At 46.8% G+C, this 25,267-nt stretch overlaps 1 protein-coding gene across 2 annotated transcripts in view; it reads left to right on the forward strand.

The window, feature by feature from the left end:
- Positions 1-2,718: 2,718 nt before the first annotated feature.
- TET1 (tet methylcytosine dioxygenase 1) overlaps positions 2,719-25,267 on the forward strand; it is a 113,288-nt gene continuing 90,739 nt past the window's right edge. For both annotated transcript variants that reach the window (XM_008270043.4, XM_017348738.3), the window contains exons 1-2: positions 2,719-3,129; positions 11,416-13,433. In XM_008270043.4, the coding sequence (XP_008268265.3) occupies positions 11,535-13,433 (1,899 nt within the window). In that variant the 5' untranslated portion in view covers positions 2,719-3,129; positions 11,416-11,534. The remainder of the gene's footprint in view (positions 3,130-11,415; positions 13,434-25,267) is intronic.

Raw genomic sequence — 25,267 nt, forward strand, 5'->3', positions numbered from 1 at the left:
TGGTTCTTTCTGGCTGTTCCCTCACCTGTTGGGATCTATTCAATGAAGTCTTCCTTGATTGCTAAATGTAAAATTGTAACCCTGCCCAACACTGTGTCTGCTTCTCTGTTTTTTCTCCTCCCTTTCACTCCTCACCACCCGACAAAGCATTACCTTGTTGATTTTCTGCTCCCCTCATCCCATGGTGGAGTGCAAGCTCCATAAAGGCAGCAGTTATGCCTTGCTCCCAGTTGAGAACTGCCTGGCACACAGTAGTCTCAAGGAGAACATCTGTGGAATGAAGAGAACGTGTGTTACTGTGGCATCCTCCTACATCATCCTATGATTTCCCATTTAAGTATATTTTTAAATGTTTATTATTTATTTTTCATCTAATTGAATGGCAGAAAAACAGGCAGAGACAGAGATTCCATTTGTTGGCTCACTCCCCAGATAGCCTCAACAGCCAGGGTGGGCCAGGCACTTGACCTGCCTCCCATGAGGTATTAGCAGTAAGCTGGGTGGGAAGCAGAGTAGCCTGACTCATTCCAATGCTCTGTTTAGAACAATGAGCCAAGATGCCCTCACCTTCCATACATTTTAAACAATAAGATGAGTTGACAACGGCCAGGGTATTTCTACTTCATGATAATCTTTTTGTTGTTGTTGTTCTTTATGAAAATAAATTTTTGAGTCAAACTCTCCCAACCTTCCTCTTTTTATCTAGGTCCAAGGAGAATGTTTCTGACAAGGTCTTAACAAGTAGGCTGGGAAGGGCTTGTGGTGCAGAGCTGGTTAAGTTGCCACATGGGATGGCTGCATCCCATATTAAAGTATGAGTGAATCCTGGCTATTCTATTTCCAATCCAAGTTCCTGCTGGTGCTGGGAATGCCACCCATGTAGGAGTTCCTGGTTCTTGGCTTCAGCCTGGCCTGGCCCCAGCCATTGTAGCCATTTGGGGAGTGAACAGCAAATTAAAGATTCTCTCTCTCTCTCTCACTCTGACTCTGGTTTTCAAATAAATAAGTTGAATTTTTTTTTTAAAGTAGGCTTTTGGAAGCATTGTGATTGAGAATAAGAGTCTTTGTTTTAATTTTTTAAGAAGAATTTATTTGAAAGGCAGAGTTACAGAAATAGAGGGAGAGACAGAGATTCTTCGTCCACTGGTTCACTCCCCAGTTGGCTGCAATGGCCAGGGCTGGGCCAGACCAGAGCCAGGAGCCTCTTCTGGGTCTCCCACATGGGTGCACAGGCCCCAGAATTTGGGCCATCTTGCCCTGCTTTCTCAAGCCCTAAACAGGGAGCTGGATTGGAAGGAGCAGACAGGACTGGAACTGCACACCCATCTGGGATGCTAGTATGGCAGGCATTGGCTTACCTGCTACACCACAGCGCCATCCCTTTCGTTTTCTTTAAAAGGTCAGAGAGACAATAAGGACAGAGGCCATGATTCATTGGTTCATTCTACAAATGCTCATGACAGCCAGTGCTTGGCTATGACAAACCCAGGAACTAGCATCTTAATGTGGGTCTCCCATGTGGGTGATGGGACCCAGGTACTGGAGATATATCCTGCTGCCTCTTGGGGGTGCACAGGAGCAGGAAGCTGGATCAAAAGCAGAGTAGCTGGGACTCTGAGTAGCCAGGCACTCTGATGTGGAATTCAAGCAGTGACAACCACTGTGACCCACCCCCACCCTACCTAGAGAGCCTACTTGGGCTGTAAGGTTTATTCCACATGCCACATTTGACTTTTTCTTGTCTGATTGTAGCATTGAAAGCAGTCCTGGGTTTACTCCACCTGCCAACTTGGAATTGCTCCATAATGGGTGGGAGGCAAATTTTGTTCTTTGGAACCCTAGAGCCTAGCTTTGTTCTTTATGAGCCTATAGAGCCTAGAGAATACATTTGAATGAATCAGTGTGGAAGGTTGAACGTTTAGGCATCTTTCTCAAAAGAACAATCCAGGTTAAATTTATAACATGTGCATAACAAAGAAACTGCAGTGCAGAAGGGGGGGTGGCACAGCTAGGAGAGACTGAATCTTTTCCATTGAAGTTGCACCTGGAAGGAATGAGGATTGCACCAACCGAGCCTTGCTTACCTCCATGACCCCATTAAAGCCCTGGATTCCCTCGCCTGAGTAATGACTGAGCCCTGGAAGAGGCAGCAGCCATCCAACATGTAGGGAGCCTTCATTTTGGAACAGGGCCACCTGCCCTTCTTCCCAATGCCGAAAGCCGATCTTTTCCCTCGCCTTCATTTCTTCATCCCCAAAGTGAATGTGGCCATCCTCGAGGTCCAGGGCCAAATAACTAACAGAAATATTATGATGACCTTTGCAGGCATCACGCGCCCTGCCAAGGAACACAGCCCTCATCTGGTTTCTCTCTTTGGTGTTGAGGGAGGTTTTCCATCGCTGGAGAGGCAGATGTTGCCCAATGGTGCCGGCTATGACCCGGCATCTATAAACATTCCCTTGAGCAATCCCAAAAAACTTTCTCTCCCTGCCTGAGAATACGTCGGGGGGAAAAAGATTCATGGCATGTCTCTCTCTCCAATACTTTCCTTTGACCTCCAAAAAAGAACGGAACTGGACAGGATATTGGGAGAGAGGAGGTCGAGGGGGACAGGGGGAGGGGTCGAGGGGGAGTCCAGCTCCAGTTTGGGGAAATCCAGCTCGCGTTTTGCCTGTCGCTCAGCGGTGCAGGGTCCAGCGGAGGCAGAGCCCCAGCTTCACTCCCTGAGGTCTGTCCTGGGGAGACACTGCTGCTCCGGGGGGCTGACCTGGCGGGGAGTGGCCGCGCAGTCCGCTCCGGCGCGGCTTTGTGCGCGCAGCCGCTGGCCCCTCTGCTCCCGGGTCTGCCCCCCGGGACGCCCCCCACCCCCTGGCCGCCCCAGTCATGCGGCTCTACCTGCCTCTCTGCCGCGGACCTTTGGCAAGCAGCCGCCCACCCCGGGGGCCCGGGCCCTGACCGTGCCGGGAGCTGCTAGGTGTCCACCGTGGGCCCGCCCGCCCCCTCGCGCCCGCCAGGGCCCGGGGCTCCAAAGTTGTGGGCAAGAGCGCCAGTTGCAAAGTTTGCCCGAGGGCTGGTGCAGGCTTGGAACCGGGGGACGTGCGCTGCCCTGCAATCGGGAGCCGGCCGGTGGTGAGTTGGGGCTGGGGCAGATGGCAGGGGTGCCGGGCGTCAGCCCTCGGACGCCGAGGCCCAAGGAGTTGCGGGGGCCCACGCTCGCCTTGGGTTGGACGCGGCCGATGCTCGGCATCCGCTGCTCCCGGGCGGCCACAGGGGTGGGCCCGCTCCCCGCCGCGACCCCTACCCCGGGCCGCTCGGGGCGCTTTTGTGGTGGGTGGTAAACAATGCCCCCGGCAGGGGAATCGCGCAGCCCGCTCGGAGGCCCCGCCGCGGCGCGGGTGGGGGAGCTGGGGTCCGGCCTGGGGGAGGTCCCTGAGCTGACCAGAGATTTCGCAGCCTTCGGGGGTCCAGGCGCCGCGGGCGGGGGAGACAAGGATGGCCGCAAGCCGCGGAGGGGAGCCTCGGTGTCGCCCCCTTCCCCGGTCCAGGAAAGCCCCCTGCATGCTCCCTCCCTCCCTCCGCCGCGACTTCCAGAGCCACCCGGCCCGGGGCGGGAGAGCCCGGGGGAGGGAGTTTGCAGGGGCGAAAGTTTCGTGGCGGAGGAGGTAGGGGCGTCTGCAAGGGTGGACTGGCGGGGCGCGGGTCTCGGGGAAGGGAGTGTAGGGGTGCAAGTCGTGTTCTGTCAAAGTGACTTCAGACGCTGTTTTACGAGCGCTCGGGCTGTCCGCCCGCGCTGGCCCCGCGTTGGCCTGCGTCCCGTTCCGGCGGGCCCTGGGGCGGGAGGTGCGCGGGGCCGGCAGCCTGGACCCGGCCGTGCCGCACGTGAGCGCCGTCCCGCCAGGGTGCAGGGCTGCGGCCGGCAGGGCAGGGCTCTCCGCAGAGCTCTCCCCCTCTCCCGCGGTCCCTGCCTCCTCGCCGGCCTCCCCACCCCGTGTCCTATCTCCTCCTCTTGAGGAACTCTGCAGTCCGTGCTTCTCCCTGAACTGGCCCACGCCAGGAACCTTGCCACGGGCACGGGGGAACCCACGCGAGGGCACTAAGGACCCAGGAGAGGAATTCGTGGGACTTCCAGAGAACAGTGAGAGCTCCAGCTAGGAGCCCCCAACCCCACCCCCACGCGTCTTCCTCTCAAATTAACCAACCATTACGCATCGGTCACTTGGCGGCCTCTTCCCCTCCTCCCGGGCTCCACGCTCAGGCTCTCTAAGAGCTGCACCAGGCATCGCGGTAATGACCGGCTAATGCACAAGTGCTGGCGAGGCCATCAGGACCTCCGTTCTAGGGAACCGCGAGCCTCAGAGCGGCGCGGGGAGCTGCGCGCTGCGCCCTGCGCCCTGGACGCCGCCTCGCGCCCTCTGCCTCCCAAGCCCGGTCCAAAGCAAACGGAAAGCGTCGCTTCATTAGGCCTGGTGGATGTTTATGTGGCATACATATCTGGAAAGGTGGCCTCTGTACCAGCAAGGGTTGTTTAGAGCACGCGAGGAATTTACGACTACAATTGAAGGGGGGGGGGGGTATGGAAGCGGGGCGAGGTTTCTTTCCAAGAACGAAAAGACTGAGGTGGGGATATTTTTGGTGTTGGTTACACGGGTTCAAACCCAAGCCTCCTCCTTCTCCCATAAAAGAATCTCCATTAGGTTGTCAACCTCTCTCTGTCCTTCAAGCCAAGTTGTGGTTTCCATTAAACTTAGGAATGAAGATTTACGGGAAGTGGCACGCAGTGTCGCTTTCTCTCCGCACGGATTCGGAGCCCAGACGCAGAAGCCTGGGACTCCCACTTGCTGCTTTAATGAGTAAACCATTGCTGCCCGCGCCGGCCAGAGGTGTGGGTCTTCATGGTCCTGCCCCTTTGTCTCCCCTCTTTCTCCAGTCTTCTTTATCTGCGTGTCCCTCCCCTCCCCCACTTTCTTTTCTACGTGTCTCCTTCCCTGCACGTCTAATTTCTCCTTCTCGTCCTTGGAGTTTCTACCTTTGGTCTTCAGCTGTTTGATCCCCGTTGTCTTTTTTGTATTCTAGCTTTATTGCTATAGATTTATTCCCCTTCCTCAGTGTTTGGGCTTTTTGTTTTTATTTTTCCTTTTTGGACATTTTCTTCCTTCTTAAGCCTTTTCCTTTTCTTCCTCCACAAGTGTTTTATGCCTTTCTTGGAAGGTCCGGGGCCATCCCCTCTCCATTTTAACTTCTTCCTTCCCCTTTCTTGGCCCTTTTTTTTTTTTTCTTGCTCTCTGCAGGGCAGCAGGCTATTTTACATATGGAAGGAGGCTTTGGCTAAATCTGCTGGCATTCTAGTGAGTTTCCCTGAACAGCCTTTCCCCTGGTGAGGGCTCTCACACTTCCTGTGTTAGAAAACTATCTAGGAACAGCAAGCAGTCCTTGGTCTCTCCCTTCAGATGTAGAGCCTAGTGCCGGGGGACACTGCCAGGTGTACCTTTTAAAGAGAAATGTGTTAAGCCTTGTTTTTTCTCAGTCAAGTGCGAGAGGCTTTAAGTTCTGCAGAGCTGAATGCAGGGACAGTGAAGCCAGAATCTTGCCACTAGCTTTCTGTTTGCAGATGATCATTTTTTGGGGGCCCCTACTGGTAGCAGAAAGGATTCTAATGTAATTTAAGATTGACTGTGGGCTGGATGGCTACCCCGGTTCAGCCACTTCCTGCTCAGGGGATTTGGGGAGATAGCCAGCTGAGGAGGGATGGAGGTAGGAGAGAATTTTCTGACAGGGTGCTGTCAGTATTGTAGGGGTAGTTTAGGATGCCAGCTTTTCACTTTCTGGGGAAGATGATTGTTTTTGCTCATTGTATTAAGAAAAAAGTTCTTAGGCAAGATTGTCATCAATGGCTTCGTAAGCTCAAGTAATATTGAAGCAGAAATTCTGAACCTGTTGGCCGATTGCATATTGAGCAGACCTTATACAAAGCATGATCAGCAGTGCTCACTCTGAGAGCTGCTCTTGCTGCTCAGTGCTCCATCTGCAACCTTTTATTCCCTGCTGGCTTTTTGTGCCTCAGATCATGCATAGGCCTCTTAATCTCTTGGCCTATAATTTTAAATTTCATAAGCTTTAGTTGCCTATGTTGTAGGACATTTGGTGGGGGGACATTCTGTTGTTGATGAAAAGATCTGTTAACTGAGCATGTTTTGCATCTCAGAGTTGATTTCCTACCCCCCTTCTAGGACAAGAATTCACAGGATGGTGTCAATTAATTGCACATGGTTCCCCCTCCTGGGCTCACCATGTATACTTAATAACAGTCAACAGTCTTGTTTTTTGGCTCAGACTGTTATCCTGTAGCCATTCCTGTAGCACTGAGAGTCTTGAAGATTTGGGTTAGAACAAAACTGTGAGAAATAGACAGTCCTCAGAAATGAAAGATGGGAGTGGAATTAGGGAAGAGAGTACAAAGGGAGATTTAACTGTTTTGAATGTGGCAGTTCATCGGAGTTGGAGGAGAGTATTCATTTGTAAAATACCTTTTTGTATAAGTGAAACTCTTTATAATCAAACACTCAGATTGGAAGTGGAGCATTTAATAATGTTTATAAATTAAAAAGGAAAATTACTCTCAGGAATCTTTGGCAATTCCCACATTTAAAAGTGGACCTGTTTAATAGGCTGGGCCTCATCTTTTCCCCCATACAGTCTAAGAAAAGCCTGCTGCTTCTACTCCAAGAGTTCTGCAGCCCTTGGGATGCTTAGTTTCTCACAAAAGGTTACATTTCATCAGTAAAGCCAGGGCTGATAAAATTAGGGTCTTTTGGGAGCTCTTATTTTCTCATTGTCCCCGATTCTTTGACTGGGTGGTACCCAGCAGTTTTTTCTCCTGCAGTTGGGTTTTTCAAGGGTCATTGGCCTCTTTCAGGAACTCATAAAAAGGCTGTTACCATTTAAAGAGTCCACATCTTCCCAATCCACGTTGCTCATACGTCTTCCATTTCTCCAGCAGGCTCCTTTTTTTAGTAGATAAGGTTTGCATGGTAAACATTATCTTAATTACAAGTCTGAATTTCTAAAGCACTTCAATTTAAAAATGTAAAAGAATATAGAAGAGACAGATCCATTTATATACTACTTTCAAAAGCAGATCCCATGACACCCTCTGGTATATCCAGATTACTTGCCTACATATATGAATTTTAATTTTCATGGCTGATTGTAATACTTAGATTGTGTGCTCTTAATACTTTTTCTAGTAATACAATCTTGATAAAAGATAGAAAGCACACTTATCCTGGTATTGTTAAATTTCTATCAATTGAAATGAGTTGCTTTCATAATGAAAAAGCATTCTTACAAAGATAATTGTTGATTTTTCTGGAGATTAGAATTGGAATGACTTTTGTTTTCTAAAAAAGCAGTGGTCTTTGGAGAAAATAGCCTACAATTTTTTAACAGCCAAAGAGTTACTAATGGAAGCCAAGACATTTTTGGCTTTTTTTAGAAAAATGGGAGAGCAGTAAGCATAGATGCCAAGAATTCAAGTGAAATATTCTCTGTTTGTATTTAGTACAGATTCATCAAAATGTTTGTCATGCAGTTAATGTTATCATTAATGTCTATTTAAAAATTCTTTTAAAGTGCTTAAAATTTATTTGTTTGAAAGGGAGACAGAGAAGCAGAGAGAAAGAGCCCCCTTTTTTTCCTCCTATTTCCTTCCCCAGATGCCCATAGTGCCTGGGGCTGGGCAGGACCTCACTTAAGCAATCTGGATCTCAGTCTGGATCTCCCCCATGGATGGCAGAAACACAAAAAGTGAACCAGGTCTGCATTAGCAGGAAACTGGAGTCAGGAGCTAGATCCAGAGCTGGGTCCTGGGACTGAACACAGGCACTCCCAGTTGGATGTGGTATCCGGAATCTTAACTACCAGGCCAAACCCCTGCTCTAAAACTCTTAGAGGCACAGCGCCGCGACTCAGGTGTGCTCTGAGAGCTCTCACTGTAGTGTATCACTTCTTGTGTGTGACTGGGAACAAAAGCTCTGTAGGATATGGCTGACCATGGGTTACATTGGTCCCATGATATTGGTAACCAGCACTTGCCTTGATTCCACCTGCTCTTTTTTTTTCTTTTTGCTCCTATTTATGAAGCCTTTTATGTATGTGCCTGTGCTAAGCCTCTACCTATACCTCATTTTATTCTCATAACCTAATGAGGTCCATACAATTAGGCTTCCTAGTCTGTTGCACATATGGGAGCTGAAGAGAGCAAGGAATTCGTCAGAAACACTGGTTAGGGATGTTTCTTTCTTTTTAAAAGATTTTATTTGTTTACTTGAAAGGCAGAGTTACAGAGGGAGAAGGACAGAGAGAGAGCGTACATGAGTGCGCTTCCATCCATTGGTTCACTCCCCAAATGGCCATAACAGCCAGGGCTGGGCCAGGCTGAAGCCAGGAGCTTCATCTGGGTCTCCTACATGGGTGTAGGGGCCCAAGCACTTGGGGCCATCTTCCACTGCTTTCCCAGGCACAACAGCAGGGATCTGGATCGGAAGTGGAGCAGCTGGGACTGGGACTGAACTGGCGCCCATTTGTGATGCTGGCACTGCAGGCTGTGACTTAACCCACTGCACCACAATGCCCGTCCCAGGAATGTTTCTGAACTGCAAACTAAAGTCTGTTTCCAAAGCCCATCTTACTGTGCCACTCACCTCCCCACTTCAACCTCAGATACCACAAGGATGCTCTGTAGGAGCTCATTGAAACCTCAAAACAACTTCATTTCAGATGAGGAAATGTGGGTTCAGATACGTAGTTTGCTGAAAGATGCACAGCTGGTGACCACAGGTTCACACGCAGGGCTTTCTGCTGAGACCATCCTCTGCCAGTAAACCATCAGTGGGGCTCAGGATTTATGTGGATCAGATCAGTAGAACAAAAATAAAATTTGATGATAATAAAAATCTGTCAACATTTTACTTCGCCAAGGAATTACCTACCTTTACACAAAAGAAATTACTTTTTTTAGAAAGATTAATAACTATTTTTAAAAACTTTTATTGTATTTGAAAGGCAGAGAGAGACATGACAAAGGTCTCCCACTTACTGGTTCTCTCCATAAATACCAGAACAGCTGGGACTGGGCCAGGCAGAAGCCAGGTGCCAGGGGCTCTGGGTCTTCCATGTGGGTGGCAAGGTCCCAAGTACTTGAGCCATCATTCTACTGTGGCCATCTGGGGAGTAGACCAGCAGGTGGAAGATTCTCTCATTCTCTCTTTCAAACAAACAAACAAACAAACAAATAAATCTATTTTTTTTTTAAATCCTCAGCTAGTCTGCTGTCATACTTGTGACTCTGATCTTCAGAGACTGTCCCTGTATCTGTATGGTGAGATTTTAGTTTGCTCACTGCTTTGCCTGTTTCGGGTCAGGGTTTTCAAAAGAAAATTGGTGCTGACTTCTGGTCAATGCGCTTTCATTTTCTCTTTTCTTATTTCTCTTTCAAATTAACAGCTGTTTTCCTAGAATGCTTTACTTAGCATTCTGAATATCTATCTCGTTTCTTTTTTAGCACATATAGCGTATAGTTGGTTTTTTCCCCCTAAAGTTATATTTAATTTGTGTGAAAGGCAGAGTTTCAGAGAGAAAGGCCTTCTACCCACTGGTTCACTTTCCAGATGGCTACAATAACCAGGGCTGGGCCAGGCTGAAGCCAGGAGCCAGAAACTCCATCTGGTTCTCCCATGTGAATGGCAGAGGCCCAAGTACTTGGGTCATCTCCTGCTGTTTTCCCAGACACACTAGCAGGGAGCTGAATTGGAATTGGAGCAGCCAGTGTTCATGGGATCCCAGTGTTACAGTGCTGACCCCTTATCTTGAGACATCTGGGACCAATGGTAGAAGAGATATTTAGAACCAGCAGTCTTTAGATTCAGTTGAGTGAAAGAGAAAAGAGAGACATCTTTTTTTGAGTGTGGGCAGTCCCCTTCTTTTACACAGCAGGTTCTCAACAGGTGTTAGACTATGGGTCTTACTTGTAATCTAATCTGCTGATGGTTGCTCTGGAGATTTTGTGCCATTTTTGTGTATTGTGGGTTGTTAGATTGAATGTATTAATATTGGATCTCCAGATGCTGGCATTGTGGTATAGCAGGTAAAAACTGCTGATAGGCACTGCTTCAAGTCCTGGCTGCTTCAGTTCTTTTCTCTTGTTGTTAAGGATTTACTGATTTATTTGAGAGGCAGAGTTACAGAGACAGAGAGAGAGGTCTTCCATCTGCTGGTTCACTCCCCAGATGGCTGAAATGGCCAGAGCTGCACCAATCCAAAGCCAGGAGCTTCTTCTGGGTCTCCCACGTGGCTACAGGGGCCCAAGCTCTTGGGCCATCTTCAGATGCCAACCCCACAGGCAGAGGCTTAGCTTACTACACCACAGTGCCGACCCTTGCTCCACTTCTGATCCAGCTCCCTGCTAATGTGCCTGGAAAAGTAGTGTAAGATGGCCCAAGTGTTTAGGCCCCTGCACCCAAGCAGAAGACCTGGATTTGACTCCTGGCCAGGCCCAGCCCGGGCTTGTTAAGGCCATTGTGGAGTGAGTCAGTGGATGAAAGACCTCTCTCTGTCTTGCTGTAATCCAGACTTTCAAATAAATAAATGAATCTTTTTTTTTTTTTTTTTTTTTTGACAGGCAGAGTGGATAGTGAGAGAGACAGAGAGAAAGGTCTTCCTTTTGCCGTTGGTTCACCCTCCAATGGCCACCACAGCCGGCGCACCGCACTGATCCGATGGCAGGAGCCAGGTGCTTCTGGTCTCCCATGGGGTGCAGGGCCCAAGCACTTGGGCCATCCTCCACTGTACTCCCGGGCTACAGCAGAGAGCTGGCCTGGAAGAGGGGCAACCGGGACAGAATCCAGCGCCCCAACCGGGACTAGAACCCGGTGTGCCGGCGCCGCAAGTCAGAGGATTAGCCTAGTGAGCCGCGGCGCCAGCAATAAATCAATCTTTAATTAAAAAAAAAAAAAAGGTTCTCTAGGGAGTAGAGTTTTGTGGATATGCAGCCCTCTCATTTTCTAGCTTTACCAGCATACCGTCGAACATCAGCCCTGCCTGTGTGGGGATGTGCTCAGGAAATTAGGAAATAATTTTTAAAGCACCCCAATGTGTAAAAGTTCGGATTTAAACTTTGAATCACACAGATATGGCTCCTTACATAGCTGCATACCTTATTTGACAAATTTCCTACTTAGTCGTCATCATAATTAAAGCAACTAAATAGGGAAGCCAAGGTTCAATGGATAGCTTAGTATTTCTTTGTCTATTGTATTTTCTGCTAAACACGTTCTCTAATTATTAATAATAAATGTTCTATTTCAACTTGGAGAATGCATAGGAAACAAGGCTCACTTGCAATGTGTTTTGCTATTTCAGACCAAACCCTTGTGACTGAGCGTGACCACCACTCTCCGGATTCTCCTCAGCAGCGAGCCTTTCCGAAGGACCAATGACTGTGTTTCCCGTGCTCTTTCATTTCTTCCTCCTGCGTAGCCATGTCGCAATCTCGCCATGCCAGGCCTTCCCGCTTAGTCAGGAAGGAAGATCCAAGCAAAAAGAAAAACAGCCAACTAAAGAAGACATCCAAGACAGCCAACAAAAATGCGGCATCGGTCAAGACTCTGAGCCCTGGAAAACTAAAGCAATTAATTCCGGAAAAAGATGTTAAGAAAAAAACAGAAAGCAAACCACCCATGCCAGTCAGAAGCCTTCTGACACGAGCTGGAGCCGCCCGCATGAATTTGGATCGGACTGAGGTTCTTTTTCAGAACCCGGAGTCCTTAACTTGCAATGGGTTTACCATGGCTCTCCGCAGTACCTCTCTCAGCAGGCGACTCTCCCAACCCTCCATGGTAGTCTCAAAACCCAGGAAAATTCCACCTTCTAAAAGTGTAGAAAAGCAGCCTGAATGTGATTATAAGGTACTCACTGACAAGGGAGTGCAGCACCCAGACAGTGATTCAGTCCCAATGCAAGAGGCCCCCATCCCTCCTGATGTAGGGAATCTAATTGGTGTGCAAAATGCATCTTTAGTTAAAAGTGAGAGCCAGGAGACAACCCAGTGTTGGTCCCAAATAGCTGAAGATTCCAAAGTAAATCTCCCTACTCCCAGTGGCCCTGCCCCAGAGATCTTTTCTGGGCAGTTGGAAGGGGCACGTTGTGGGGAAAGACTCTTTTCTGAAGACACATTGAATGATATCAGCAGCTCTCCTAGAGTGTTTGCTCAGGACACTGGGTGTGCTCCTTTGCCCCAAAGAACAGCCCCTGAAGTTACCTCTGAAAGAACCCCCAGTATTCAGTTAGAAGACTTGGGTTCACGAGTAGAATCTCTTAAGCTATCTGATTCATACCTGGATCCCATCAAAAGTGAACACAATTGCTGCCCCACTGCCAGTTTTAATAAGGTGGTACCTGAATTGGACCTGGGAAACTTCTTGTCTCTTGGTGGATCTATATATCCCACTGCATTATTAAAATTCCTCTTGGCACGCTCAGGACTTGGTGCTAACCCAGATTATCAAGAGGCCTTCAAGGCTATCCTAGGTGAAGAGAAAGTTCTTGATGGGACTTCTGTTGTAGGACAAGCCTTTAATACTATCCCACATCAATGGGGATTTCCTGGTGCTAACCCAGTTCATGGTGAGGCCCTGGGCGAAACCCTAGTCCCACCAGAAATTCCTGGTGCTATTCCAGTCCAAGGAGACATCTTTGGTACTGTCCGAGGTCAACAAGAAGCCCTTGATGTCAGTGAAGGTGCTGTCCTGGACCTATCTACCTTCCGTCCTTTTCCTCCAAACCCAAATTCTACCTACTGTGCTCCCCCCGAGAGGCCTGACCCCCTGAGCACAGTCTCACATGGGCCTGAGGTCCAGGGTGCTACACAGATTTTGCCTTTGGGCTCAGGACAAACTCCTCAACCACTCTCAAACTCAGAGTTAAATTCTATACCTCCAGAAATGGCAATCAGCAATGTAGAACATGAGAAGCAGGTTCATACCAGCTTTCCTCCAGCTAACACTCAGGGTTTTGCAAATACCCCTGAGGACGGACTCTACCATGCTTTAAGGGATGCTGTCCAACTCTCCCAGGTTGCTCCCAGCACCTGGGAAGGAGGGAGCCCCCAGGTCAGCATGGCCAGCTCCATCGATGTTGTCCACACTGCTGGAGTGTCAATTCCAGTGTCAGTTGCCAGTGCCTCCTCTTCCTTTACAACCCTGTTACCTACTTTGGAAAAGAAGAAACGAAAGCGCTGTGGGGTGTGTGAGCCCTGCCAACAGAAGACCAACTGTGGTGAGTGTACTTACTGCAAGAACAGGAAGAACAGCCACCAGATCTGTAAGAAGAGGAAGTGCCAGGAGCTGAAAAAGAAGCCATCCGTCCTTGTGCCTGTGGAGGTAAGGACACCGCCGGGCGGCTTGGAGGCACACATGTCACACCTGTGACATGTAGCACAGTGATGCGCAGAGGGACAGTTTGCCGCAGTACCACTGACATCCTTGTTGTTTGGTAAAATGCTGCTCCAAGTTATCTATAGGAATTTGTGGTCTTTCCTGAAGTATGTCTTGTGGAGTGATGCCTTGGCCTATTTTTAGAATTTGCCCCAGAAAACTAGAATATACAGTTTTTCCATTATAGGATTTGATGGAGACATAGTGAAATTGTATGAAGTGTGGTTTTCCAAAGATTTCCACTGTGCCTCAATTTGGCTAGTTGCTTGTCTTTTTTGGAAGTTACAAATTTAAAAAGTAAGAGTAGAACAAATTCATTAACTCCCTTGCAAGCCTGAAAAACCAGAGGAATTAAACTTCTTTCCTTTTGAAGGAACAAAATCATCTGCATCCTTAAACTTGAGACTTTCCGAGAGGCATAACAGCGATAATCTTCCATCGCACCATGTGGCAGGTCCCTTCTACCTACTCTAATTCTTATGGTGTTGGGACCAAGTGAAAATGGTTGTCAACTCCAAAGTCATATGCAAACATTAGTTGTTCTTTCCGTTCGTGAACTGTGGATAGTAAAATGTTATTTTAAAGATTTCATACAGCTTGATCACAACTCCAACTGTTCCTTTTCAAACTTTTGAAACTCTTCTTACCTGGAGTATGATTTGAGATTACTCATGTGAAGTCAAGATTTTTGCATCTACTGTGAATATAGAGTGGAACCCATTGACTTAAAAGTACATAAAAGCAGGTGGGCCATCCTCTACTGCGTTCCCAGGCCATAGCAGAGACCTGGATTGAACGAGGAACAGCCAGGACACAAACTGGTGCCCATGTGGCATGCTGGTGATGCAGCTGGACGTTTAACCTATTATACCACAGTGCCGGCCCCTGTAATCTTTTATTAATTCAACCTTTCCAATTTTGTTCTTGGCTTAATTATGGGTCTCAAAATGCTTGATTTCCTATTTGAGCCACTGCAAACCAGATACCAGGCAGTTAACCAATCATGTATTGATGGACATTGGAGATGTTTCTAAAATATGTTATTACTGCAGTGGATAGTCTTCCTTTACTCGAGTCATTTCACATAGGTGGGAGTAGATTCAACACAGCCAGTTACAGAATGGTTTAGCAACACCTAAAACAGTAGCCCCGTCTCTAACAGATCTAACAGAGAGACCATCACTCTAAGCTACTGGCTGTATCTTTGCTAACTGACTACTTGCCTTAAACACTATCTCCAGTAGGTATAAACACATGTGTTATGTTTCCCCCTTTCATATTGCATATTTGATTCAGTGCTCACCACCTACGTGGTCACAACAGATAGAAAATTCTGTCCTCTTTGATACCTCCCTGTGTCACCCCTCTAGCTTCTCATGTGCTACAATATCTGAGTACTTCTTTCCATTTTATTGGTCATGCTATCTCGGCTGTTATTTCTTACTCGGACATTTTCTGTATTCTATTTTTTAAAAATATTTTTATTTTATTTATTTGAAAAGTAGAGTTACAGAGGAAGAATGAGAGACAAAGAGAGATCTTCTATCTGCTGGTTTACTCTCCAAATTTCTATCCGCTGGTTTACTCTCCAAATGGCCACATTGGCCAGGGCTGGGCTAGGCCAAAGCCTGAAAGCCTGAAACTCCAACCAGGTCTCCATGTGGGTGCAGGAACACAGGCACTTGGATCATGTTCTGCTGCTTTCCCAGGCTCATTAGCAGGGAGCTGGCTCAGAAGTAGAGCAGTTGGGACTCGAACAGGGGCCCATATGGGATGCCAATGTTGCAGGTGGTAGTTTAATCTGCTGCACCAATATGCCAGCCTCAACAAATATTCACTGCACTACTTAGGTTATGCAGTGGGATATAGTCTTGGGCATAACAATTACCAGGAAAGTTGTAAGTTGAGAAATTGGTGCAGTTCTTGTTTTGATTCTCCTACCTAAATACCTTTATAAATGTGATAGTTTTCACTCAAAATAAAACAGATGAAAATAGATCAAAGCTTGCAGTGCCTTCCAGTTATAGATAGATGAACCTTTGATTCATTAGCGTGGAAAGCACACTTGGCCTGTCTTGTGCCTACATGTCTCTTAGAGTTGTGGTTGTAGCAGTGTCCAGCTAGTTACATTTTCCCAGCTCACAGCCCATGTTCTTGCCTCAGTCTCCATGCCTTTGGTGCATTTGACCCTGTTTGACAAAATGCCACTCATTCACTCACCCCTTACTGTGTATGCATGTGTATTCCCCAGATACCGTAGCAAGTGACTTTGTTTCTCTAAGTGCTTGGTTGGATTGACATAATTACAAGTGCTTCATAAATGCTTGTTCATTAAATGAAAAGAGAAGTCAAGGTGTTGTTTTTTTGTTTTGTTTTGTTTTGTTTTTGTTTTTTTTTTAAGAGTTGTTTATTTACTTGATAGAGTTAAACCAAGAGAGAAGGAGAGGCAGAGAGAGAGAGAGAGAGAGAGAGAGAGAGAGAGAGAGAGGTCTTCTACCTGCTGGTTCACTCCCCAGTTGGCTGCAACGGCTGGAGCTGTGTCAATCTGAAGCCAGGAGCCAGGAGCTTCTGGGTCTCCCATGCTGGTACAGGGGCCCAAGGATTTGGGCCGTCTTCCACCTCTTTCCCAGGCCATAGCAGAGACCTGGATCGGAAATGGAGCAGCCAGGACTCAAATTGGCACCCATATGGGATGCCAGCAATGCAGGTGGCCCCTTTACCCACTACACCACAACACCAGCACCAACCCAGTCAAGTTTTTTAAAAATGTTTATTAATTTGAAAGAGTAATAGAGAGAGGGAGAGATGAGAGAAACAGAAATATTCCATTTGCTGGATTGTTCCCCAAAACTGTGCACAACAGCCAGGTCTGAGCTGGGCCAAAGCGAGGAGCCAGGGACTCCATCCTGGTCTGCTGCATTAGTGGCAGCAGCCAACTTCTGTTTTCCCAGGCACCTTAGCAGAAAGCAAAATCAGAAGCAGAGTAGCTGGGACTCCAGCCAGCACTCCAATTCAGGATGCCGATGTCACAAGGAGCTGTTTAATCCGCTGTGCCACCAGGCCCCAAATAATGAGGTTCATAAATTTCAATAGATGTTGGCGTGTGGTTTACATCTGTAACTCTGACAAACAAGTGTGGTCACTGTTGTCAAGTCCCATCAGTGTAGGAAAAACCAATATTTGTTGATGGATGTTGGTCCTAATAACCTAACCATCACATTCTTTATTTTAGAAACATCTCTCATTTTGGCTTAATTTCAGATTTATAAAAAACTGCAGGAGTAGTACTAAGAATTATTTTTCATCCAGATTGCCCCAGTGATGACATTTTGTTGTATTGCTTCATTACTTTATCACATTTTTCCTTTTTTTTTTTTTAATTTATTCATTTTCAATTTGTTTGAAAGGAAGAAAGAAGGGCTGATGCCATGGCTTGGCAAGTTAAGCCACTGCCTGTGGCACAGTCATCCCATATAGGTGCAGGTTCAAGCCCCCACTGCTCCACTTCTGTCCCAGCTCTCTGCTAATATGCCTGGGAAAGCAGCAGAGCATGGCCCCTACACCTACATGGGAGACCAGGAAGAAGGTCCTGGCTCCTGGCTTCAGCTTAGCCCATACTTGGCTCAGCCCCTGCCATTGTGGGAGTGCGCCAGCAGATAGAAGACCTTTCTGCATTTCAAATGAACAAAATAAATCTTAAAAAAAAAAAAGGAAGAAAAATAGGAATAGAGAGATAGAGGGGGATATATCTTCCACTCTACTCCATAAATGCCCACAACAGCCAGGGCTGGGCCAGGCCTAAGACAGGAGCTGGGATCTCAATCTGGTCTCCCATGTGAGTGGCAGGAACCCAACCATTTGAGCCATCATCTGCTGCTTCCTTGGGTATGTGTTAGCTGAAAGTTGGAATTGGAAACAGAACTGGAACTTAAGTCAGGCTCTCCAGTATGGGATGTGGGTGTCCTAAGCAGGGTCTTTTTTTTTTTTTTTAAGATTTATTTATTTATTTGAAAGGCAGAAATATAGAGGAGGGGGGAGAGGGGAAGAAAGGAAGGGAGAGGGGGAGAAAAGAGAGAGAGAGAGAGAGAGAGAGAGAAAGGAAAAGAGTTCTTTTATCCATTGGTTCACTCCCCAAATGGCCACAATAGCCAGGACTGGGCTAGGCCTAAGCCAGGATCTGGAAGCTTCTTCCATGTCTCCCACATGGTTGCAGGAGCCCAAGTTCTCGGGCCTCCTCTGCTGTTTTACCAGGTGCATTAGCAGGGAGCTGGGTCAGAAATAGAGCAGCTGGTACTGTAGGTAGAGGCTTAACTTCCTTCCCCACAGCAGTGGCCCCCCAGCTGGGTCTTAACTGCTATGCCAAAAGCCCACTCCTTCCTTTCTAAATTAATTGAAAGGAGGGCCAGTGTTGTGTCACAGGGATTGGGCTACTGCCTGAAACACCAGCCTCCCAAATGGGCACCAGTTCAAGTCCTGGCTGCTCCATTTTTGATCACTCCTTGCTAATACACTGGGAAAACAGAGGACGATGGCCCCGGGTGCTTGGGTCCTTCCCACCCATGTGGGAGACCCAGATGGAGTTCCAGCTTCCTTGCTTTGGCCTGGTCCAGCCCCAGCAGTTGAGGCCATTTGGAGAGTAAAACAGCAGATGGAAGATCTTCCTCTCTGCCTTTTACTTTCTGTGTAATTCTGCCTTTCAAATAAATAAATAAATTGCAAGTAATTTTACAGACATGCTACTCCATTACCCCTAAATATCAGACAGTGTATTTCCTAAAAACATGAATGTTAGTTATTAATATTATCAAAATTAGAAAATTAACATTATTACCTAATCCATAGAAATTTTTTCATATTTTGCACTTGTTCTGTAAGAAAGTATCTTCTTGGTCTCCTTTAATCTGGAACAGTTCTTCAAAATAATTTTTATTTATTTGAAAGGCAGAGCAACAGAGAGTAAAGGAGCAATATAATTAATATAGAATGAACCACACGATTTGGTGACCATGACGGAAGTATACATCATGTATCCGTTTCCAAAATCAAAGTCCGGTGACTCCGGCATCCCATGTGGACACTGGTTTGAGTCTCTGCTGCTCCACTTCTAATCTGTTAATGGCCTAGGAAAAGCAGCAGAAGATGGCTCAGGTTGTTTAGACCCCCAACACGCACATGGGAGACTGAGATAAAGCTCCTGGCTCCTGGTTTCACTTGGCCCACAACTGGCTATTAAGACCATCTGGGAGGCCGGCGCTGCGGCTCAATAGGCTAATCCTCCGCCTCGTGGCGCCGGCACACTGGGTTCTAGTCCCAGTCAGGGCACCGGATTCTGTCCCGGTTGCCCCTCTTCCAGGCCAGCTCTCTGCTGTGCCCCGGGAGTGCAGTGGAGGATGGCCCAAGTACTTGGGCCCTGCACCTGCATGGGAGACCAGGAGAAGCACCTGGCTCCTGCCATCAGATCAGCGCAGCGCGCTGGCCACAGCACGCCGGCCGCGGCGGCCATTGGAGGGTGAACCAACGGCAAAAGGAAGACCTTTCTCTCTGTCTCTCTCTCTCTCCCTGTCCACTCTGCCTGTCAAAAAAAAAAAAAAAAAAAAAAAAAAAAGACCATCTGGGAATGGAACCAGCAGATTGAAAATCTCTCTCTCTCTCTGGAATTCTGCCTTTCAAGTGAATAAATAATTTTTTTAATAGAGTGTCCTATGCTTTGGCTTAGTAGGTTAAGTCTCTGCTTGAGACACTGGCATACCCTATGGGGGCCAGTTCAAGTCCCCGTTGCTTCTTTTCCAAACCAGCTCTCTGCTGTGGCCTAGAAAGCAGTGGAAGATGGCCCAAGTGCTTGGGCCCCTGCACCCGTGAGGAAGACCAGGAAGAAGCTCCTGGCTCCTAGTTTCAGACTGGGCCAGCTCCAGCCATTATGGCTGTTCAGAGAATGAACCAGTGGATGGAAGACCTCCCCTCTGCCTGTAACTCTACTCTCAAATAAATAAAAATCTTTAAAAAAAAAAAAAAAAAAGCAGCTTGGCTGCAGGTGAGAGGGATCTGTCACCATGAGCAAATCCCAATCCCTGGCTTGTCTTGACCTTATTGCTTTCTTTTTTTTTTTTTCCTTTTTTTTTTTTTTTTTAAGGATTTATTTATTTTTTACTTGAGAGTCAGAGTTATACAGAGAGAGGAGAGGCAGAGAGAAGTCTTCCATCCGATGGTTCACTCCCCAGTTGACTGCAATGGCCGGAACTGCGCCGATCTGAAGCCAGGAGCCAGAAGCTTCTTCTGGGTCTCCCACATGGGTGCAGGAGCCCAAAGATTTGGGCCATCTTCTACTGCTTTCCCAGGCCATAGCAGAGAGCTGGATTGGAAGAGGAGCAGCCAGGACTAGAACCAGCGCCCATATGGGATGCCAGCGCTTCAGGCCAGGGCTTTAACCCGCTCTGCTACAGCGCCGGCCCCAGACGTTATTGCTTGTGTACAACAAAAGATATCAATAACCCTGAGAGTCCATGCCTTGCAAAAGTTTCTTTTTGCTGCTTCTAGTTCCCTCCACCCCCAACATGTGCTTCCACCCTAGGCAAGCACTCTTTTGTATCACGTCAGCTTAGTTGGCATTTCCCATAGTTTAAATAAATAGAATCCTGTAATAGGTACTTTTTCCTGAAAGAGTCCTTCAATTTTTGATTTTTATGTCATTGCTATTTTTGAAAAGTGCAGGTCAGTTGTTTATTTTGTCTCTAAACTTGAATTTATTTCCTTGGATAAGAATAGGTTTGGGAAGTAATTTCTGTGTAGGAATGCCATCATATCAGGAGACAGCGGATGCCGGTTTTATCATTTTGACCACTTGGTTAAGGTAGTGTCTTCCAGCTTTCTCCATTGTAATGTCAGCATTTTTCCTTTTGTTCTTAGTAAGTACCTTGCAGGGTAGATTTTTTACCTGATTGCCAAGTGGCAATTCTATGTCTCCACCATTTGTTCTAACACTTCTTTTTTTTTTTTTTTAAATGTTTATTTTATTTATTTGAAAGAGTTATAGAGAGGCCGGCGTCGCGGCTCAATAGGCTAATCCTCCGCCTTGCGGTGCTGGCACCCTGAGTTCTAGTCTCGGTTGGGGTGCCGGATTCTGTCCCGGTTGCTCCTCTTCCAGTCCAGCTCTCTGCTATGGCCCAGGAGTTCATTGGAGCATGGCCCAAGTCCTTGGGCCCTGCACCTGCATGGGAGACCAGGAGAAGCACCTGGCTCCCGGCTTCGGATCAGCAAGATGCGCCGAGAAGAGAGAGAGAGAGATCTTTGATCTGCTGGGTTACAGGACTGGAGCTGAGCCTATCTGAAGCCAGGAGCCAGGACTTGGGCCCTCTTCTTGCTTTCTCAGGCACATTATGAGGGATCCGGATCAGAAGTGGTGTAGCCGGTACACAACCCTCTTTGCCACAGCACCAGCCCATTCTTTCTTAATTTTTTTAAAAAGCTTTACTTACATATTTGAAAAGCAGAGTTAGAGAGAAACAGCCACAATGGCTGCAACTGGGACTTGGGGAAGCTGCAATGAGATGAAGCCAAGGAGCGTGGAACTGGGAGCTTTTTACTCAATCTAGGTCTCATGGGTAGCAGTGACTCCGCTACCTGGGCCGTCACTACAGCCTCCTAGATCTGTATTAGCAGGCTGGAGTTAGAAGCTGGAGCCAGGACCCGCGCCGCAGCTCACTAGGCTAATCCTTCGCCTGCAGTGCTGGCACCCCGGGTTCTAGTCCCGGTCGGGGCGCCGGATTCTGTCCCGGTTGCCCCTCTTCCAGGCCAGCTCTCTGCTGTAGCCCGGGAGTGCAGTGGAGGATGGCCCAAGTGCTTGGGCCCTGCACCCCATGGGAGACCAGGAGAAGCACTTGGCTCCTGGCTCCTGCCTTCAGATCAGCGCGGTCTGCCGGCTGCAGTGGCCATTAGGGGGTGAACCAACGGCAAAGGAAGACCTTTCTCTCTCTCTCTCTCTCTCACTGTCCACTCTGCCTGTCAATTAAAAAAAAAAAAAAAAAAAAGCTGGAGCCAGATTCTGCAATATAGGACATGGGTATCTTAAAACACCCATCCCCATCATTTCTCCAAAATGTATTAGTATTAAACTCCTTTGTCTTATTTTGTATATTTGTTTTAGTATAAACTTTGATTTTCTTATATTCAACAGATTATGATAATTTATTGTCTGATTTAATTTGATGCTCACATTGTTCCAGAAAAGGCCAGCAGCCATTCTTTGAGGAAACCTTTATTTTCTGGCACAAGTTTTCTAGGCTTATATACTTTCTGTCCTGCATTGTACTTAAAGTCAGCTGTTTATCCAAGGACAATTGGTTCCTTTTAGTGGAGAATTGTGCTTGGGAAACCACAGTCTTGGTGATAGGTGTGATTCTTGTTACTGGCATGTTAGTGTTGTGTTATTTGAATTAGTTCTTTTTCTCTTCTACTTTCTCCTTCCCTTTTCTCCCTTTTCCCCTAAAGAGGTTACTTTTATTACTGACAAAGGTGATTCTGAAGAATGTCTGAAGTTCTTGTACTAAACTCTGGAGCTACCTAGACCAACCTATGCCACGGGTGCGTAGAGAGAAAGCAGAGAGCACAGGCTCTCAGTGGGAAGTTTATTTTGGGAAAGCAAGGAATAGTTGTGTTAATCAGCTTCTTATTACTATAGGAAATACCTGAAGTAATTAACATTGTAAAGAGTCAAAAATTTACTTAGCTTTTCTAAAAAAGTTTTGGAGGTTCAAGTCCAAAGTTGAATGCAACTGTTGGTTTGTCCTCTGTGACTACGTTGGGTAGCCCTGCAGAGGGAGGACCACATAGGAGCCAGGAAGCAGAGAGATCACTGTGCCCAGCTCAGGCTTTTTTTTTTTTTTTTTTTTTTTGGACAGGCAGAGTGGACAGTGAGAGAGAGAGACAGAGAGAAAGGTCTTCCTTTTCCGTTGGTTCACCCTCCAATGGCCGGCGCACCACGCTGATCCGAAGCCAGGAGCCAGGTACTTCTCCTGGTCTCCCATGGGGTGCAGGGCCCAAGCACTTGGGCCATCCTCCACTGCACTCCTGGGCCACAGCAGAGAGCTGGCCTGGAAGAGGGGCAACCGGGACAGAATCCGGCGCCCCGACCAGGACTAGAACCCGGTGTGCTGGCGCCGCAAGGCGGAGGATAAGCCTAGTGAGCCGCGGCGCTGGCCCAGCTCAGGCTTTTTATAATCAACCTTTTCCCAAGAATCACCTTCCAAGGGCAAACCCCCAGAGACTGAAGAACCTCTCATCAGGCTTCCCTCCTAAACACCATAATTCAGTTTGTACTGCAGGTACCGTTGACTTAGAACTTTGGAGTTTAAATCTCTGCCTGATGGGCTCCTGGATTCAAGTTGGCACAACCCTGGCTGTTGTAGGCATTTGGAATGTGAATCAACCAATGGAACATCTCTTCACATTCAAATAAAATGAAAATAAAAATTTGAAAACTCATGGGAAAATAAAATAAAAAGAAAAGCTTATCTAAGAAATAATGTTGGGAGCTGGTGCTGTGGTGCAGCAGTTAAAGACATAAAAAGATTTTTTATTTCAGAGGTAGTGTGGGAGAAGAAAAGACGGAGATCTTATATATGCTAGATGCCTCTCCAGATGGCTACAATGGCCAAGGCTAAACCAGCCTGAAACCAGGAGCCAGGCCCAAGTACTTTGGCCATCATCCTTTGCCATTCTAGGTACATTAGCAGGGAGCTAGATCAGTGGCAGAGCGTCTGGGGCCCAAACTGTTACTCTGACATGGAATACCGGCATGGCAAGCTGCAGCTTAAACAGCTATGTTGCATCACTGGCCCCAACATTTCTCTTGTGTCTTGTTTCTTTTGCTTATCTTTTTAATTATTCATTGTCATTGCAGTATAGTATTCCTTTCTCTCTCTCTGTATAAAATCACAATGTATTTATCCATTTTACTACTGTTGAGCAGCCACACGATTATGAAGATTATCATGCTTGTGTTGGTGAACATATGCATGCATTCTACTGGGTATATTCTAGGAGTAGAATTGTTGGGTCATGAAATAATACGTATGTCCTGCTTTTATAAACATTTCCAAGCAACCCTGGTTGTTCTAATTAAGACTTCCTTCAGGAGTGTATGAGAGTTCTACTTACTTCATGTCCTTGCTGCTAACCCTTAACATATATATTTTTTATTTTTAAAAATATTTATTTATTTATTTGAATGGAAGAGTTATGGAGAAAGAGGGAGAGACATACAGAGAGAGAGAGAGAGAGAGAGACAGATATCTTCCATCCACTGGTTCACTCTCCAAAATGCCACAACAGCTAGGACTCAGACAGACTGAAGCCAGGAGCCAGATGCTTCTTCCAGGTCTCCCACATGGGTGCCAGGGGCCCAGGCATTTGGGCCATCCTCCACTGTTTTCCCAGGCGTAGTATGGTTCACAAGTTCTCTGCTTTATGGCACATTTTTGTGTTTTGTTTAAGAAAATGTTGTAGATTTGTACCAGTTCTAAAGTGATGAAGATGTTCTTTTGTTTTCTTCTAAAAATTATTTTAAAATTATTCTTCAAGTGCAATTGCCTTCTGCTAAGTTTAGTTTAACTTACTGTTCTAAACATTCACAAATACAGATAGGGGCTGGCGTTTGACTTAATGAGTAAACTCTTGGGTTGGGCTGCTGTATCCGCTATATGGGAGTGCCTGGTTTTGAATCCTCACTCCCAGTTCCAACTTCTTGCTAATGTGCACCTTGGAGCTCAGGAGGTGATGGCTCAAGTTGCTGGTTCCCTGCCACCCACATGGGAGACCTGGCTGGAGTTCCTTGCTCCCAGCTTCTTAGTAGACCAGCCCTGGATCTTAAAGGCAGAGGGGAGTGACCCAGCAGATGGGAGAGTTCTGTGTGTCTTTCTAGCTTTCAAAAGAAAAAAAAAATACAATTAACACCACGAACTTTACCATGCAAATAATCATCTAAGAATTTGCTTTCAGCCAGACTGTTTCTCATGTGTATAATAATTTGGTATTTTGAGACATATGTGTTACTCTCTACCATGCTTCTGAGGGTGGGATCTGGAAATCTATGTCTCTAAGCCAGATGATTTTGGTCTAGCATTCTGCAATTAATTAAAAGTAATTGAAAGACTAGACAAGCAGTTTATGAGTTGGTATAGCCAAAGTGGAATAACCTATCTTGCATTTCTTCTGGGTAGTATTAATTTTTCCCCCAAATATTAAAGCATTTGGTTTAGTTTGATTAGAGCACCATAATAGCTAACACCATAAAGTGAGCTATGTTTATTATCATACTGTCATTTTAACTAATGTAGAGTATACCTGGAAAAATAGTACTACCTTTCTAGGTTGTGTTTGCAGTACTGTGCAGTTGTGCCATGTGATTCAAACAGAGCTGTCTTAGGGTGAGTCCTTCCGTGTGATAACAGTCTATTTCCACATGTGCCCTTCCAGGATTGGTTGACACACTCTCATTTTCACTCTTGGTGGGGGTGGGGGAGAATCTTGCCTCACTTAGCCCCTGCTTTTCTTAGTGTATTCATACAGCGGGTTCTCATTTTGGCATGTGTTGCTCAGGACATATGGAATACATTTTTGCTACCAACTCCTTCAATTGAGGGCAGATGTTATATGAGCCTTTGAGGAATCTCTTTGTATTGTGGCTGAGACTTCAGTAGTAGCATACCGCACCACAGAACTGGACACAAGAATACAAACCTTTCATGTCTATCGTACACGCATCTGTAAACTCCAACTGTGTCAGC

The sequence above is a fragment of the Oryctolagus cuniculus genome, chromosome 15, assembly GCF_964237555.1.
Source record: "Oryctolagus cuniculus chromosome 15, mOryCun1.1, whole genome shotgun sequence".
In the NCBI taxonomy this organism is placed as follows: Eukaryota; Metazoa; Chordata; class Mammalia; order Lagomorpha; family Leporidae; genus Oryctolagus; species Oryctolagus cuniculus.